The 19,999-nt window shown below is 37.9% G+C and overlaps 2 protein-coding genes across 3 annotated transcripts; one reads left to right on the forward strand and one right to left on the reverse strand.

Annotated features, from left to right (window-relative positions):
- Positions 1-6: 6 nt before the first annotated feature.
- Positions 7-13,737, forward strand: LOC136833366 (uncharacterized). 2 transcript variants are annotated; one of them, XM_067095417.1, is made up of 8 exons: positions 7-1,321; positions 4,053-4,175; positions 5,136-5,252; positions 5,688-5,799; positions 7,874-7,981; positions 9,986-10,031; positions 11,191-11,277; positions 11,725-13,737. In XM_067095417.1, the coding sequence occupies exons 2-8, from the start codon at positions 4,055-4,057 to the stop codon at positions 12,016-12,018; spliced, it is 885 nt and encodes a 294-aa protein (XP_066951518.1). In that variant the 5' UTR covers positions 7-1,321; positions 4,053-4,054; the 3' UTR covers positions 12,019-13,737. The 2 variants fall into 2 exon arrangements, with proteins under 2 accessions (XP_066951518.1, XP_066951517.1); XM_067095416.1 differs by lacking the exon at positions 7-1,321 and adding an exon at positions 2,773-2,985.
- A 5,190-nt stretch (positions 13,738-18,927) lies between these two features.
- Positions 18,928-19,518, reverse strand: LOC136833034 (uncharacterized). Its single transcript, XM_067094681.1, has one exon. The coding sequence runs from the start codon at positions 19,516-19,518 to the stop codon at positions 18,928-18,930; it is 591 nt and encodes a 196-aa protein (XP_066950782.1).
- Between the last annotated feature and the right edge of the window lie 481 nt (positions 19,519-19,999).

Raw genomic sequence — 19,999 nt, forward strand, 5'->3', positions numbered from 1 at the left:
TACATTTCTTAAAGATGCTCCTTTTTGCCCTTGGGTGGGATACCTTCAGGAAGATAGAGTCTTCCGAATCTCATCAAGTTTGTCGAGATGAGGATCACAAGCCCATACCCCTTCTCTCAACTCCCAGCTTCCGCTGATGCCCATTCTCAGTTGGTTGACTGTTGTGATTTCGCTTTCATGCGACTTTCTGCACATAATTCTCAATACTCAATTGCTTCTAAAGGTTGTTCATCGCACCCCAGAGTCTGCTCACCTAATTTTTTTAATTATTTGGGGTAACACAGAAAACCATTTGAAAAATAAGGGGTAATTTGGAGATTGGGAATTTTTTTACTTGTTAAAAACCTTGGGCGTTTTTCCTGACGAATAGATTTGAAAATTATCGTCCGCGTATCATTCGGATGAAACGTTATGATGTGTGAAGTATATGCAAGTAAGAGATTAAGAGTGCATTACCAGTATACATACCCTCAGAAAATCCTTTAGTAGATACATTGTAGATGTACAGTATTCATACTGTTATGAAATGAATATGCTACCAATTATTCTGTAAACAAGTGATTGCGCATGACAGAAGTTGACAGAAGTGTGAGTTCTCTCGTATGAGCGACAGTTCACGCAGGCACAATCCCAGCTAAAGCCAACAACAGTAACAAGTATGAAAGCAACCAAGTAAAAAAAATTACCGCAGTTGTTTGAAGTACGATGGAGATTGCTAAATCCCTTATAGATCGACGTATTTACCAAGCCTAGTTACTTTATTGGTAGCCAAAGAATGTTACTCGGTTAATTATCTTTGAGAAAAATCAAAATAGGAGACACATTCAGAAAAATCAAAATAGGAGACTCGTTCTCCCAAACCATGTTTCCGAGAACATCGGTAACTTACTCGCTCGGTAGTTGCTGATTCCTCTCTTTCTTTACCTTGCTGGTAACAACGTTGTCAAATTAGAGCACAGTCTTTGGATTTCTTGCACTGAAAATGGGACATAAGTCACCCTTGCATTGGTAGTGTGCTAAATGAAGAACTTTGGGTATTTCCATCTCCGAACTTCTGAATAATGATTTGTTGTAACAAAGCCCTTGAGACTTGAGAGTCCTTGCTGTGTAAACTGGCCGGATAGTAGCTTTGGAGGGCGTATAGTAAGACCTGCTGACAATATGTGGTAAGTAGCATATGACAAGTACAAAATTAATTGATATGTCATCGTAAGTTACTGTTCTCTTCAGTGGATACCGAGTGAACTAGAGCAAGAGGTGAAAGAAAAATCCAGTTATCGAAGACAGCTGGAGGAGAAGGCAGGCAGACTCAAAAACTGCGGTAAACACAGCTCAACTTGTGTTCCAGCGTGTGAAATTTTCCATAACGAAAAAAGTTTTCGGTGGAAGTTCGTTGAAGGGCATAAGAGAAGGTTAGAAATAGGCAGCAAATTCATGGTAAGGAGAGTAATAGGCTTTTCTGTAGGTCATTATCCAAAGAAGTTCACTTCAGGCATCTGTTTTCCGGTGAACGATGCAGAGAAGGGACTGGTCATCAGCGTTGATATAGGAATTTGCCAGACTCATGGTTTTGCTTATTTCGCAAAATAATCTAGATTTCCTAAATGTGGTGACGTCATCTGTAGTGGGTCACTGAGGTAAATACTGCAATAGAAGGTTGGCATCGAATTTCGTTCATTAAATAAGGCGTAGCACTTGTGGTAGATGTTAGTGGGAATCTTTTTCGTCTCGGTGGGTTAGGCAGTCTAGAGATACACAGCAGCCCTCAGATTCCACTTACTATTTCACCACATTTTGGACAAGGGTCGTTGCTGGCATAAAGCCAACTTAATCTAAACCATCAACCTGCCCATCCAACAGATCGTTCCCAGTCAGTATCTCGAGTTTTGTTACCACCAGAAAGTGCTTAATTAGCTGGAAAATGTGCGCCGAACCTATTCTGATATTACAGCTGCAGTAGTTTGAGGAAATTTTACACTCTAGTTCTTTGCCAGTTGCTCGTGTGGGAAGTGCACAAGTACACGTTCTTTATCAGTCTAAAAAGACGTTTCTCAGTCTTGCTACTCTCGTATATTTTTTTAAACTCTTTCATAAATTTGAAATTTCATGAGACAATACAACTTTATTTTGTGAGGTTTAAGGAAACAGCTGTTTTGTAAGCTAATAATAATGCCTGCACAAAAAAAAAAGCTGCAATGAAACTGGCAGGAACTAATATGTTGTTTCTTTAATGTGAAACCTGTGCATGATTTATTGTTAATTACTGAATATTACAAGAGTCACGAAGAAAAGAAGGAATGACATTACAAATTTTGGCAACAGATAGAAAAATTCAGTGAACCGTACAATCTAAGGATTACTGATTTCCGTGGAGTAAAAGTAGGGCACTTATTTTGATATTTGTTTATCACAAGGTCTATTCATAAAAGGACCTTGGTGCTCTAGGGTCTGTTATTCCAGTTATCATGCCCAAGGGGCATCGACTGACGAAAGGTTTCCTTGAACATGACTATAAATCTACTGTTTGTCTGTCGATATTTGTGGATTCTATTTACTACGTGAAATGGCGTAACAGCAATTTTTTATATTCGTTGTGGTATATGTCATATCTCCTTTCGTTGACGATTTGCATGTGTTCTTGCACATTCATTTATATCCACACAAACGTTGAGTCATAATTTCTACACGAAGCTTCATGGTACTAATCACCTGTTTGCTGATAAGATAAGCAAATCATTTATCATGCCCTGATAAGGCTCCGAGACCTGCTTGAATTTCAGCAACGTTGATCCAGTTTTGAAATTTGACGCTGACGGGCCATGAGAAGTGTCGGTGGCTTTGCATTGCTGTGGATTGCTGGTTTTCTCTTGCTCTCCCATTTACGAGAGATTGCAGCAACTACGGGAGCCCTTTCACAGCATATACAAAATGGTAGACTATTTGCGCGGCTATACGATGCCACTTACCAAGGGGAAGAAGAGCAGCGTAAGTAGATTTCATCAACTGGAATAATGTTTAAGTAACCTTCTGGACAGGGACAACTAACTGAAATTACCTGTTATTCGTAGATGCTGGCAGGGAATACCAGCCAGTTGTCCCTCTTCCAAAGAACACGCTGAACATTTTTTTTTAATGCATAACCCTATCACTGATAACAGTCGTGGGTTTTTCTTATGCGACTGCTGATTATATTAGAAAACCCAAGAATCGAATCTTCTGTTTGAAGCTCCGGCCAAGATTAGTTTAATGCGATTTGCAGCAAAAAGCTGATTGGTGATTGCAATTGTCATTAAATATTCTGTTCAGAATACATGAACTGTACTTATGTTTAAAATTAAGAAGCCTAGAAATGGCTGGTACTTAATGCTTCTTCAAATACGTAATTACTATACTGTAATGCCTTTAGGGTTGACTTATGACTTACCCATGATAAACACAACTTGAATCACCTTTTATGAATCTGAATGGCTTGTAATTGTGTCAGTTTCAATCTAGACCAAGGTTGGTAAGACTCTTGGATGTATTACAATGTACTGTTTGGATAAAATGGTCTCTGGAATGTATTGTAATACACACTGGCTCCTGGTTCTAAATGTCTTATCAAAACAGCACTGTATTAGCAAAGGCATCAAAGGCTGAGAGATACACGCATCAAACTGAAAAGCAAAAAACTCAGAAAAACTTCTTTGAGCCTGGAAGACACTTGCATGAATGATTATGTTCCAGATGTGAAAATAACATTTACAAATGCCATTTCACGTGAACAGTTTGTATTTGGCAACACATCTTGTTTTGCAGAATGTGCAACATTTATCTTTACTATCTCTTTTTTTGCCCCTTCACAGAGATTTGGAGAAAACGTCTACCCACATTGACAAAGCAACACGATGGTTTTAATAAATATGCATGTATGTTTACACACATATATATACATATATATATATATATACATATACTGTATATATGTATATACCTGTATATATATATACATATGTATACTTAAGTACTGGATTTCCTGCTGTATATCTAATTGCAGTTCTTTTGCATTTCAGTGATGTCCATTAACATCGAATCAATACCATGCACGACCCACGAGGACTGCAAAGCCGCCCTACCGGGAATAGACACCGCCCTTGGGCTAGGAAGTACAGTACCAAAGGAACCCTTCTGTAAATGTGAGTGACAACTCTGTAGACTCTCTCTTACTCTTCAAGAGGTTATGATATGGTGCAAAATGGTCATGAAAAACAGAGAAATTTCTAGAAGTTCGTTAGTTACATCTATTAGACAGGGACCTTGTTGTTATGAAGCACAAAAACGCACAAGCAACTATCTGTAGACCTGGGCTTGGGGCTAGGTAGCAGCTTATTTGAATTACTGTACACAAACCCTGACTACTACAGTCATCTTTTGGAGCTTGCAAGTTTTTTTACAGTAATTACATAGGGGAATGATATGCAAAAAGTAAAAGTGGAGTAGGTGGACAACATAAATGCACAAGGACTGCATATTTTAATATACATTCATTGTACCATCCATAATTGTGTTCTTTTTGTAATATAAATGATTCGACTGACTGCAACTCCTGTAATATAAAATTATTACTTATAATAATAGTTAAATATATTAATAACATAAACAATTCTCATTACAGTCTTACAAAAAATAATTAACTACAGCTATCATAGTCCTCACTATTCTGTAGTCCAGTATACTCGTACATCATGTACTTCATGATGAATAAAGAAAAGATTATTATAATTATTATATTTACACATACACTTTTTATATATAAGTATATACAGTATATACAGTGTGTGCGTGTGTGTAGTAAGCATAATAATTCTTACTTTATTCATTATTAAGTATTTATACACTTGTATACATAATAATGAATAAAGTAAGAATTATTATGTTTACTACACACACGCACACACACATACACACACACACACACACATATATATATATATATATATATATATATATATATATATATATATATATATATATATATATATATATACTGTATACTTATACATATAAAGTGTATGTGTATGTATTATGCATACATATGTGTGTGTGCGCGTGTAAAAAGACTCTACTAATAAAGCCTAATAGACCTGATATTCCAGTTACAGACAATTCCTCCTGGAATTCTTCTGGTCATTGTTCCTGTGGTCCAGATTACTGTGTATCCTACAGCATGCAGTACGGCAAGGATATGCCCTTCTACTATTGTGGGCCTTGTGGTGAGTGCTGATCATTTAGAGTTTCATAATTTTTTGATTTTTAGAATTGTTTGCTCTGAATTAATTTTATTAATTTTGTCTTTTCGCGTAAACATCGTTAAATGATCATTTATGACAAGAGTTAAATTCGTAAATACAGGTTTCACACTTAAATGTATCAGAACCACTGCTTGAAGTGAGATCTAATTGTATATCAGGTCCACAATAATGTTCAGTGGTGAATTATTGTTGATTTTATAAACAAGCTCTTGTAACGTTTTTTCTAAATCAACAGTAATCCACCACTGAATATTATTGTGGACCTGATATACAGCATATCTTGTTCTCGATCTAGAGGAGAAAGACTTACTGAGATCTAATCATCAGTATAACTGAGAATGCTTTATAATGATTATTATTATGTGCGCAGTATTAATTCATTAATGTCTTCAAAAGCGCGAATAGGTTCACAGTGCTCTAATGGAACGTGTGCCCACGAGATGGCCGAGTGCAGAGAGGATTACTGTCAATGCGTCAAAAGTGGCAGCTTTTATGAATTCTACTACTGGTGAGTATTAACAAGGTCTTTCTTACCATCAGTTCATTTATTAAAAGTATGCTATTTCTAATGATCTGCTTCTGCTATATAATCATCTATCACCATAACTATTTCCAAAAGGTGTGGTTTCTGAGGAAATCGAAACATCAGTCACCATCACTTTTCTATTAAACCAGAGAAGCTTGCTGTGTAAGGAAACGCAGCAGCTTTATGAATGCCTTTTACACCTACTGTCCCCTTGGCCTTCAACTTCGGCAGTCCTCCCTCTCTTGAATGCTGAGGCATTTACATGTTATTGCATTAATCGTGCGCTCCTTGCGTCATCTTCCTCTTTCTCACGAGATTTCACTTTTCTGTAAACTTGAACCAAAATAACACCAACACATCTACAGCTAGACTCTCTGATCTGGAATAATCCTGATGCCCTTCGGCTCGAATTGTTCTCTTACTCATTCTTCCCACGAGTTTTACGCTTTCCTCCTAAAACTATGAGTTACTTTTTTGGGAGACTTAAACCTGCAGCACTCTGAATGGCTTCATTCTACTTGCAACTGTGTTGTTACGAACTTTACAGAACACATTATTCAAAGACCAGCACAAATTCATCATCATAATTATGAGTCCAGTAGGTCTGAGATGTCCTCTACTTTCTCAAGACTCAATTATACCCACAATTCATCACATTTTTAATTTCTGTAACATCTTTATTTGACTCGTCTCATATCTAACACCGTGTAGAGCTTTATGAAAGCTCTTACTAGGTAGATGCATACACCTTTCTCCTTGCATTTTGACTTATGCTGTTTTGGTACTCCAAACTGGAGCGCAAGGTACCTATGTCTGTGTGGACTTGACCACATTTATTGAGAAACGTGTACCCACCTTTGATAAATGCCTCTCTCCTGTTAATATTTGGTTTGATCATTCCCTTTCTTCAGGACCCCTAGTCAAGGGAAGAGAAACAACTATTTTCATCTGTCTTTGCTTTTACCCGTTTCTTTTAACTATGTCAGAAGTCACCGCAAAACTCCCGATTCCAAAGGAGGCTGTTTTCCTGTTCGATGGAGATCTCCGATAACCTCGTTTTGTCTGCAAAATAGAATATTTTTTCTGTCTTTTGGCGGTGCACTTTGGACAAAATTGAAAATTCATCGTTATGGACAGGCTGAAAATTTATCTTGCTTCCTCTCGCTTACTCGTGTACTATTCTTTGCCCTCCCCTAAATCCTCTGCTTGTATTTATAATTCTTGCTTTCCTATACACCAGTACTAAGAATTTAACATATATCAAGAGTTTTATGTAAACATTTATAATCTCACACAGTATACGCACTTATACGGTGGTTGCATTTGTGAATTTTTATTAGAAAAATAGCCTTTTGTCAGAGATTGGCTGGGGATAAGAAAAAAAATGTTACTTCTACAGTTTTCCCTGAATCCAGATATTTGTAGACACAGTTGCTACTTGCCAGTACGATGAAGCCCCATAAACTTCATATCATTCCCCCTTATTTAAATTACAACCTCATATAGACTTATAATGACCCTTCGCTTCGACATGTATGAGGCGTTCGAGTCAAGTCCTCCTTCGTTTCTTTCTTCTGTTTTGCCGAAACGTCTGATTTCTATATCATTTCCACAATACTATCATCATCTCTCGTTCTCCCTAAAAAATCAAACCATTTCAAACCGCTGTGCCGCCATTTCATCTTTCGTGATTCACTTTATTCATGAAAACCAGTAACAGCGAAAGAAAATCGTGTTTAGTTTATACTTTTTTCTTTATATTCAGTACTTTTTTTTACCAATAAGATTTGATATGGTGGAGTATGAAGTGGAAAAAGATCTAATACTTTAAGAAAATCCCAAAACCTCCACAGTATTTCCATAACAATCAGCAGCCGATTGTACATTTTATGGAATAAATAGAGATTTCCTCGTGCAGCATACTGAAACATTTTTCTCGCAAAGTGGTCAAACTCAGAAGTGTGAAATTGATTTAAAAAAAAAGAACTCTGGTAATGGATTTATTTATTTTATTACTTCTGGCTCACTATTTATACAAATTTGTATCTTTTATCAGCGAGATCCCGTACGTACTATACGAGACTTCGCTTCAAATCTGCATCATTGTAACAATTGTGATTGTCAGTTCGTTCATTGTCAGTTCTCTCTGCACTGCAGCTGGACTGTAAGTATCTTTCAATTTTGATTAACATTCTCTAGTGTAAGGATTAGGGTTTATATTTAATTTTATATTTGTGAAACAGTAGGGGAAACAATTAATCTGTTTCTGTCATACTGACTTAAAGTTACCTCGGGTCTTGCAATATTTGTCATTTTTTGGAGTTGACCCCAAACCATCATTATAGTGAATGCTAGAACTTTTGGGAACTTCACTCAGTACTCAGTAGCTGGGTCTCACAAATAAGAATGATGGAAAGAAAGAGAGAAGCTGGTTTCATGAAGGAGAATTTGGAGGAGGGACTATTCGTTTTTGTAATTCATCATGTAATTTTAGAATTTATAAAACCCGCTGTGCAGAGAAGTAAGGTACATTACCATGTTAACAGAACCCACGTGCATGGTTTGCATGATAGTAGAACCATTTATAGAAAAATACCTTGAATATAGAATTACAGATCTGAAGAACGTTGATAAGAAGTGAGTAATCTCCTTCAAATCTTATAAAAACCTTATTACTGGACTGAGAGAAGAGAGGCTAAAGATGAAAGTCCTCCTGCAGACTTTCATGGGTGTGTGTTGGTGGTGCTCCCGTGGGGTGTTTAACGCTTCGTTATGTGATTACTGACTGAGGAAATATTGCTCTCTTTTTAGTAAATCTATTTAAGTCAGGAACTAAAGTAAGTCCTTTAGAGTAATGGAAGATTTTCACGGTAGAGAAATCTTGGAAAAGTATAATCGAACCATTAGTTAGTTGCTGCCCAAAATTTATTTTTGTTAATATGTAAATAGGAGATAAAATCCAGTTGTAATATTTATGAAAGAATTGTTAACTAGCACCACGGAAGTTCTGCTAGTATATCAGTAACAAGCTACAATTTTAATCAGCCATTCCTTGAGTATTTCTTCTGTAGTGTCCCAGTTGGATTGGGTTGCCTTTGGTGAAAATAGGGCCAAGCTATTCATACTTTAGCCTTGAATGTAGTAAAGTGTTAGCCCAACCTTTTCATGGACTGTTTCCTACAAAACGTACCCATGGCAGGAAATTAAGCCACTCTTCCGAAAACCTAATTAATGGAGATATAGAAACAATGTCTCAAACGGAAAATATCAAATCAGGCTTTAGTAGTTAAGAAATGAATATAGATACAAATAAAAATATACTTACGGCCAAAGGCCTATGCGCTAGAAAGTTTGTTTTATAATTGTAACTCCAAGGGTACTACCTTAACAATAAAATGTCACATTCATTTCACAGTTTCAGTATTTTCAACTATTCATCAGTTCTCTAGCTTTGTTTATTTATTTTAAAATGATATTTTCCTATAACTGCTAAAGATTACACAAGGAAATTAAAGGGAAAGACCATGCTTAAGTGCGGTAAGGAACCATTCAAGTACCGTGGCTCTCTCTCTCTCTCTCTCTCTCTCTCTCTCTCTCTCTCTCTCTCTCTTCTATATTCCTTTTTCTCGTTCCTTGGTACGAGGATGTGGGTCCCACGCTCCTCACCTCGGCTGTAACCTCCGACTTTCGGCTACCAAACAAACACTTCGCGTTTACTGTTTAGGTCAACAATTATTTCAGTGAGTTCGCTTTCACTGTCGTCTTGAATTAATTTTTCCTTTTTTATTTTACTGTACTTTGAAAATTAAGGTATTCGTTATACTGTACAGTACTTACAATTTTGGAGTCAAGTAATACGCGAGCTGTAATCATAATGAGATGAGTATGACTGGTTATAACACATTTTAGTTTCGTAGTTATATTAACTGTATATTACGTAGTAATATCTGAACAGCTGCATTTATAGATTATAATAAAGATGATTTTGTTATCTGAAATTAGAAAAATAGGTTCCAAAATATGCAAAAATATGATTGAACAATAAGAAAATTATAATTCTTGTGTTTAAAACTATTTACTTAATTACTGTGTGTTGCACTTGTAAAGTTAGACTGCAAAATCTTGTTTCTAACACATTTCCATTTTCTTACTCATGAAACGAAACCAGGGACAGATGCTGGCAAAACAGACGTTCTTCTGGCAGTAACTCAGAGGTCAGTAATTAGATGCACATAGTCACTTCAACTTGACAGAGGTGTTTTAAGGAACTCCATATCCCAGAGTCTTCGTTGTCATTTATGAAGCTATTCATCTGGAATTTCCATTTATTTGGAAGTTATAGTTTTGAAATTTGAAGTCCGTGCAATTGCCTCTGACTACAGAATCAACACCAAATGAAGGAAAATGTTAAATATAAATGAAGCGAGAGCTGCAAGGAAGAGAAATGTGGAGATACGGAGTGGATGAAAGGTTAGCATGGGTGAAAATAAGCATCAGGGTATTTTGACGTGGTTTGGTCATTTTGGGAGACTGGAGTACGATAATGTGGTGAAAAAATGTGCATAATTTGACAGAGTCGAGATTGCATGCAAAATCGAAGTAACTGGCGCAGTGAGTATGTTTGGGTTTGACGTTCTGCTGATGAACCTGCAGTGTATGCATCTGAAAAGGCAAATGTTCATCCATGATTCAGCGGTTGAAGGATGAATGGGTAATAACTGTTGCCTTTTTTACTTTTCACTGGAGCCAACTCCTGCTAAAGGATATAAAATAAAATAACAGAAATTACATATCGCAAGCAGTCTGATGGATATAAAGATTTATATTTCTAACTTCTAAGTGGAATTTTGTTGCATGATATAAAGTTATATTGATTCCATGTGCCCTGTTGCTGGTTAGAAATTAGTAGACAAGACATATAACATATTGAACAAGAGACAAGAACTCAACCTTTGCTTATGTTTATCAAGTGTTAGGTCCCACAACAATATATCTCTTTGAAGCTGAATTAATTTTCAAGCTATGTGACTGAGAATAAGGCAAAAATGATGTACGAGCTGAAGGATTGGTTGAGATTAATCACGAAACCGGCTTCGCACATGCAAAGGTCATCAGTCCCTGAAATAGCTTGATTACTTACAAATTGCATTAGGAAAACAGATGAAATGCATACCATTCATACATACGCTTAAATGCCCTTATAACTTATAGCATGTAGATAAAAGGTTAGATACAACTGGATTTTTATCCAAATTTGCACTTTTAAGTAACATTATTTACTATACTTGCTGTATACTAAATTATGGGCAGAGGTTTTGAAAACATGCCCCTTGGTTATTTAAGTACCGAATCCTAACAATTTTTTTTAAACAGACATATAATGGGGATGCTCCACCAGCCTATGACGAAGTTATGGATAATTTACCCACATACCAAGATGCACTGCAAATGGCTCAAGAGGTAAGTCATGTTACGCCATTTTCATCTAGATTTTATTTAGTTGGAATAATGTCCGACCTATTTGTGGCATTATCATTTTTGGTTAAAGAAATCAGGCAGGCCTTGGCTCAGTAACTGTTCTGAGTTTCTGACATTGCCTCCAACGCCAAGTGATCACGCACACAAAGGGCCTCTTGTATTTCCGGACGTTTATAAATTATAAGCTAACTTTCCCCTGAGCTTATTGCCAGATGACGTTTGGCTTTTACCCCTGTTTAATTGTTACTTTGATATATGTATGTAGTATACGTATAAAGCAAAATTCCTGCACGATACAAACAATAAAAATATTACAATGGTGTGCCACAGATCTTTATTTAGTTAGCTAATTCTGTCCATAGACAGAAGAGGCCCAACAATAACAATAAAAAAAATACAACCCTTTAGATACGGCTTCATCTCTTCCAGGGCGAAGGAGATCGCAGAAATGAACGCAACTTGGCTGCCACTGACTTGTCAAGAACAAATGCACATTGCACAGAATCCAGAAGAGAAATCGAGGAAGTAGCGGAGAACGATGATGCACTCTCCATCAGCACCACTGTTCCACACAGATCTGATGACGAAGCGTCTTCCAGTGGACAGCAGTCAGACGTGTCGTCTGGTTTACCTGACTATAATGAATCGCAAAGCTCTCAGAGATATCATCAGCCTATAGAGTGGCCCCTCCGTCGGTCGCTGAACATTCAGACAATCTGCTGATGTTCTTTCAAGTCGTCTTCCATGTTAATTTCTGGAGGTCTTTCCATCGTCCTCCGTTTGGTTAATTTGGCGTGACCCTTTTTATTTGTCACTTATGTTCCTGTAGTCCACTGATGCAGATGTGGACGGACATTTAAATATAGCACATTATTTGTAGGTTTCGGCTTGTGTATACATCTGATAATTAATGTAAATTCATACTACAGTATATGTTGGCTGGAACGCAGGGTCTTAATAATGTTTAGGAAGTATAAGAAAGCGTGCAAGATAGACATAAATGGGGCCGTATTCTGCTGATGATCATTTTGTTTATGAATCGTATGAGATTGTAGGCTAAGCTCACTCTACGGGGATGAGCGTAATTGTAGGATATAAAGGGTGGAGGGTCCAGTATCTCTTGAATTACTCACTTGATGTCGAAGCGAACGTTTAAAGCACACAATAAAACTTAGAAATATATCATGCAATTCCGGAATGTGATTACGGTTTAGAGTAAAAATTCACTAGCACCTTTTACAAAAATTATCTACCTCATGATGGTTTTGGCTTGTTGCTGGTCCCAAAGCGCGCCGTCAGCAGAGTGGGCCCAGTTAAGAAACCTGCTGTAAGTAATCACCCACGTTGTATAGAACATAGATTTGAACAGGATTAATCCTGGGTTTGAATAGGTTTAACAACTCAAAATATTATGACAAAAGTTGTAGTTTCAAAATGAAATCTTTCTAAATCTTTTCATGAATAGGCCATGTTGAAAATGTCATTATGTTTGTCATACTTTAGTTGTGCATATTCGATAATCAGAAATTATTTTTTTTTTTTAACTTTCGTTTTGACGGTGATGCTACCCGGAAAAAGTACTACTTGCTAACTCACCATGATGTCAGGAATGAAACTACAATGTAGTAGTGATTTTTATATAAAATTTGTTTCTTGTTTATAGTGTTTTGAGAGCAATGGGCTACGTTTCTACGAATAGAGAAGTTTAAGAAATACAAATACATTTGGTTTTTATAATAATAATGTTAGCAGTTGTCAAAGAAACGAAAGGGTGTACATGTAATGACAGCTTTCGCTTAAAGTATTTTTAAGATTAAGTGGCTTGATTGTTTGTGATAAAGAAAAAATGAGGATCTTTCATAGATAGTGACCCCCAAGAAAGTTTGAGGGTCGTTATCAAGGACTAATATTTCTTGGGGGTCATCATCTTTATGATATTCACAGTCTTTTGGTTATGTTTTTATGGTAATCCCCAACGAGCTTGTACTAAAAACGCCGTAAAGGTGAATACATACCGGTTAAAACCCTTGGGGGTCACTATCTAGGAAAGATCCGAAAATTATCTAAGCGACAGCAAATTTGGTGCTATTGAGCTTGTATGAAAATCCTTCCAAAGATGGGTACACAGAAAATATTCGGTTTGAGATATATGAGACATAGGACCACAGTTGCCATTTATAACTTTTTCTTTCAATACACGCAGGTGTTTCAGTCCAGTCTAATTTCGTGTTTCTGCATTCAAATACTTTCAAAATATAACCAACAACACGTCTGCATCCTTTGCTATTGTTGCATGGGACTGCTGCAATGTCTGTCAAGGGAAGGCGACCAAAAATGTATCTTAACCTGAAGTTTATTTTCGTTGAGCATTACCCAAAGTTTATCACGGTTATAATGACAAAATGCGTATTGTAGGTTTGGTTCGGTTACATCATATACTTTCTTAAGATTCGCGTGATTTTTTTATCCTTCATAAAACGGCAACTACGCCTTGTCAAGTCATAATAATAATAATAATAATAATAATAATAATAATAATAATAATAGTTCCTTTCGAATATAAATTCATATGCATTATTTTACAATAAAAAAAGGGTCAACTCCTATGTTTATTTCTCTTGGTAAAGTCTGTCATTCAAGACATGCAAGAGTGTTTGCTTCCATGTAAGGGATATGTAATCTTTCCCTTTCTAGTGTGTTGCTATATATTCAATACGGATATGGTAAGTACTATTACAGTTAACAGTTTGTCGGATTTACTACTGTGGCTGGCTTTAGCACAATATAAACCAAGACTATTAGATAGCTTTTGAATAGATATGCCTTCTGTGGGGTCAGGGCTACGTTTGTGCCTTTAATGCCAACAAAAAAAAAGGTATCTCCGCCTCGGGAATTACCTTGTATAATGACATTTTCTATAGTATTTTAGTTGCTTAACAAGAATTTACCGTTATTTTTTGTCGCTTGACTGTAACCTGTAATTAATCTCAGAACTTCCTTCACCGGCGGGTTCGGGGGCTAAGTAACGCGGCCTACTAGGTTAGGTTAGGTAGGGTACGTTAGGTTAGTGTGGTTCCTTTTATAATAGATTTCCTTAGCCCAACCCTTCTTGAACATAGCCTATGTCTCCCTAATGTCCCTCGTAATCACGGAACCGTTCCATACTTAGAAATACTTGGTAAAACTATAGAATATCTCTGCACCGACTCTTAGGCTACCTTAGGAATTTATTTTTCGTATACTTTTAGTGTTGCTGATGAAAGAGAAGGTCTTGTTTATTGTCGGTCAGTTATTATTAACCTCATAACTATCAAGTCAGTTTCCAAACCCCTTACAGAGCTGTTCTATAGTTCTCCCCTCAAACAAAAAATAAATACAAGACACCAGTTTTATCAGCCATTCTATTTGGGTTAGAGCTAAGTATTAGCCTAGCTCTGCATCGGGTAGTACCTTGGAAATTAATTTTCTATAGTAGTTTGGTTGCTTATCAAGAATTTACTGTTATTTTTTGTCGCTAGACTATGATTAACCTGTAATTAACCTCAGAACTGATTATAATTTTGCCGTTGCACATGTGCAATGTTATAGGGGGATTTTTCATAAGTTGAGTTTCCTTCACTGGGGGGTCTGGGGGCCGGAGCCTCCCCGGCTAAGTAACAGGTCAGGTTAGGTATGTTAGGTTAGTATGGTTCCTTTTATAATAGATTTCCTTAGCCCATCCCTTCTTGAACATATGGCTCCCTAATGTGTCTCGTATTCACAGAACTGTAACATGCAGTCCGTGCGGAGCTTATACTTAGCAGTACCCCATTTGGTTATTTTTCAAAAGATTGCAGCCACCTCCCGCATTATAATTTGTATATACTTTTCTTGGGTAAAACACATCAAAACAAAAAATTTCTTCTCAATAGATAACAGAGAAAAAATTAATCAGATTATGACTTACAGTATAAGGTAAGACAATACCGTCCCCACCCCCCACTCCAAAGCTAATATGGCAAAATTGTAACCAATAAACACACTAGATTATTTGAGGTTGGTATTTTTAGGTTCTTTACATGACCTATCATTTCCTAGTAATTTTTGCATGAAAAACCCAAAATGGTTTTTCTAGCAAAAATGGCTGGCTGGTGTCTTCTGAAAAATTACCCTCCATTTTATTCTTATTTGCCCTATTTTTTTTTCCATCACTTAAATCACATCGGTAAGCCCATGTAGCCTAGATTCAATCCGTAAGAATAATCTGTTAATGATATCTGATTATTCTTCACCTTGTAGGGTTATTGTATATAGAAATTTGACCGTGAATTTGACTCCAATACACTATTAGTATAAAAATTAGGTGAAACAAGAAGCAAATCATCATAGGGTAGATTCATTTTTGTAAGTTACCAGTGAATACTTACTTTAAACCTTAATCACATCTTCGGGTTGAAAGTTATATTTCGCTGTTTTAATATGTCCTTTGAACATTTCTGCCATATGTTTTTGTATCAATTCTGTATAATGTAAGAGATATTGGAACCCCCCCCCTTTATGGCCTACAATTAAGGGGAATCACAGAGGGGAAGTGGGATTTTTGGGTAGTGGGAAAACAAACTTTGGGAACTGTCAATTAAAAGAGTTACATAGGGTTGCAGCTTAACCTAACCTAACCAAGGGTGATCTGTACCTTGCTCCCCAATAACGTGACTTACGTTACCAGGCCCTTATTTAGTGTGTGGAGTCACTAATCACTTTGACACTTGCTTAAGTATCTTGGGGATGTTAGATTACATTCTGGTATTTCACTCTTGTATTTCTCCCACCACCTGAAACCCCAGTTTCTCATTGTGGTGCCTGTTATTGTGGGCATAAGAGGAGTTGTATTTTGAAACTAGGCACCAAGCTTATTAATTTGCCACCAAAATGAATATCAGAAACATTTCAGATGCATTAAAACATAGGAAAATCGTATTGTCAACTCCAAAATATAATTGTTTTACATTAAAAATTACCAAAATATCAAACATTCGATAAATCATACCTTAATCAAATTCAAAACTTGCAGAAGTAGGCTACCATAGGGATGTTAGAATACGTCCTTGTCATTTCACTTGTTAGTTTTCTGTAAAAGAAAACTATTGTGCCGGCTTTGTCTCTCCATCCGCACTTTGTTTTGTCCACACTTTTTCTGGCTGCCCTCAGAACTTAAAACCTACGGAGGCCAGAAGGCTACAAATTAGTATGTTGATCATCCACCCCCCCAATCATCAAGCATACCAAATTGCAGCCCTGTAGCCTCAGTAGTTTTTATTTTATTCAAGGTTAAAGTTAACCATAATAATGCTTCTGTTGACAGTATAGGATAGGCCACCACCTGGCCGTGGTTAAAGTTTCATGGGTTGCAGCTCATACAGCATTTTACCAAGACCACGGAAAGATAGATCTATTTTCAGCGTCTTGATTATACACTGTAGCGGCTGCAAAAAAACTCTATTGCACCGAACTTGTTTTATATTTCCCCCCACCCACACAATGATCTCCCACTGTGGTCCCCATAACTGTAGAGTATAGAGGGTTCCAGTATGCAAACTATACCTATAATTAAGTGAAAGTTAATTAACTACTGGTAATTTGTTACTAAAATGAACATTAGCTCTGTTAAAAACACACACACACACACGCAATGCCAGAATTCTAAAAGTTCACTTAATTGGTGGTACAGTACTTGGAAGAAAAGAAGCAATCATGCTTCAGCATTGTTCACATGCATTCTACATGAAAATACACCCACAGTACACTGGAACAATCAAAATCCGATCTGGAGTCCCACTCCTATGACCATTGAAACAAACAGTGTAGAAAATGTCCGTGTGGGTAATAACATTCGTTGGTAAAAATCATTGTAGCAGTAAGCTGGCAATGCATTTTAGTATGATTTTTGTATTAAGCACTCTGAGGAGACTTAGGCAAAAGTAAAAAAAAAAAAAACAATGTTGAGGATTGGTATTAAAGTGAAATGAATACAGTGCTTCACGGACTTGCGGTGACACCGACTTGCAGTGGATTCAACTTGCAGTGGATTCAATCTTACGGCGCTTTTCCAGTGCTGTTAACTGCATTTTACAGTGCCGTAAGTTGATGTTGCATCAAGTTACAGCGCCGTTGACAGCGTTAACAGCAAGAATAGGCATTAAGTTAATGGCACTTACAGTGCTGTAACTTGATGCAGCATCAAGTTACGGTGCCTAACTTCAAGTTATGGCGTCATAAGTGCTGTTAAAGTGCCAGTAATGTACCAAGTTACCTTTAAACCTGTAATGCAGATGTAAAATACTATTTTGATAGTTTTTGATGTGATTTAGAAAAATTTTACATTAATTTCCTCTTGAAATGGATAGTTAACTCATTTCAACCTGTTAAAGCTAAAAATAAAATGAGGACACTGTTGGGAACTGGGGAATATAACGAATAAATAAATAACAGGAGGTGCTGAATGGTCTGCCAAGCCTAGCACTGGGCTTTATTCCCCAAATTTCAATTATCCATAAGTTTAGGGTTGCATCTAAAACTAATCTCTACCCTTTGGTGCAACCTTGAATGGCTATTGAATCTTGGTAATAAGGGAGGTATTGTTTTTGTACTTGAAACCCTTACAGGAGGTTGGAGTTTTTAATATTGTGATCTTAGGTTAACATGGTTAGTACAAAACTCTTGGTCACATGTTTTGCAAGTTTACTATTGCTGAAATTAGTTCTGCTGAATTTTGATGCATACTCAAACTTTTTCCAAGTGGTTTGTTAATGTTAACACTGTCACCGGAGTGGAGCCCCTGATTAGATTGTGTTTGCCAAGTGTATTGTGGATTATGAATCTGGAACATCATTGCTTGGAACTGTGGTTGTGATTTAATGCTAAAACGTGATTGTTTGATATGTTAGAAGATTCCCAAATTGTAGAATTTTAGAAATTGGGCATTCTGTGAAAAACTGGGCTTAGTTGGCAGTCATGGTGCCTTTGGCTGGCCTACAAGTCTTGACTTTGAGGTTGTGACCATAGATAGAGAGAGAGAGAGAGACTGGACAGCGTATGATAGCCTGGCAGTCTGTGACATGCACTGCCTGGCGTCATTGCTACAGGCTGTCAAATGATTTATTCCCCATTTACTAAATACAGTATGTACAGTACTGTATACAGAAATAATAATATCTAATTTTGTTGGTATGTTTTTTCTACACTTAAGCCATAAATTTTGCAGATTTGGCAACGTTGTGAGGACACGAAAGGTCAACTGGGTGTTAACTTCTTTATTACCTCAGCGCAGGTATACATGGCAGAGTGCAGACGGAAAAGTGGTGCCCGACCTCCGATCGCCGTGACCTGCACTCTGAGCAATTTGTGTTTGTTGATAGACAAACAAATGGCAATTTTGAGAGACATAATTAATGTACAATGATGAAATACGCCTCGGAAAGGGCCAGAAAATTTCTACACATGAATATTTACAGAGAGTCGCGGACATATTAAGAAATGCAATGCCTGACGTGATTGATGCGAAAATGAAGAGACGTCTGTCGTCTTTACAAGTACTACACCCACAAGACAATAATTACAAAAGTAATGATTGGAAGACATCTGAAAAAAAATCAATCATGGAATTGCTTTGGGAGCAGGAGCCGGCCCCGAGTTCGGGATGGCGACGGGATCATTTGCGGCCACATTTTGTGGAGGAATTTTTGGGTGCCTGCCGGTTTCCTCCCTAGTTTCACTGTCTAACAGGAAAGCTGGTTTCAGCTGGTCGACAGAAACCCAGTCTTCACGCCCGTGGATGTTGATGAGGTAGGCCTTGGATGATCTGTTGGCGACACGGTATGGGCCCTTGTATGGTCTGGTCAAGGGTGGGCGGTGGGCGTCGATCCTGATGAAGATATGGGTGCAGGTATCCAGACCCCCAAGGGTGGGCAGTGGGTCCTGTCTGTGAAAGTCTTTGCAGGGCGCGAACTTCTGTGCCACTTCCCTCAGCCGTGGAAGGGAGGTATCTGCATTGTCTGGCGCCGTGGGGAAGAACTCTCCCGGAACGGGAGATACGTCACCGTCTACCCTTGGTGCAGTGTGGAGACCCAGCAGGACCCAGGGGAGCTGGGCTTTCCAGTTGTCGTCGATACAGCGTGCCATCAGAGCTGCCTTCAACGAATGGTGGGCCCTTTTCACCATGCCATTGACTGTGGGGTTATATGCCATCGTACTGTGGAGAGTTGTCCCATCAGGCGCTGCCAGGGCGACCCAGAGCCCAACAGAATGCGGGCCCTGTCCTTAGTTATGCCGTCAGGCACACCAAAACAGCTGATCCAATCTCGACAGGAGGGCCTCTGGCGCAGGCGCTGCGTTGGATGCTTCCGTCATCGGGTTGCTTCGACCACTGTGTGGAATAGTCTGACTGTCCGAGGTATCTGGCACCCCTGTGCGCGCAGAGGACCCACGACGTCTATGATATGACCGAAGTGCCACATGGTTGGAGGGAATTCTCCGATACCTGATCCAGTGTGCTGGGTGACTTTACTTGTTTGGTATGGTATGCAGTTCTTCACCCATCACAATGTCCTTCCTGATACCATGCCATATGAACTTCTCTGTCATCAGGCGCCCCGTTGCCAGCCTGATGGATGGGACAGGCCGTGGATGACATGGAACGTCTGCTTTCTCCTAGACGCGTGGATCAGGG

The sequence above is a fragment of the Macrobrachium rosenbergii genome, chromosome 51 (genome assembly GCF_040412425.1).
Source record: "Macrobrachium rosenbergii isolate ZJJX-2024 chromosome 51, ASM4041242v1, whole genome shotgun sequence".
NCBI lineage: Eukaryota > Metazoa > Arthropoda > Malacostraca > Decapoda > Palaemonidae > Macrobrachium > Macrobrachium rosenbergii.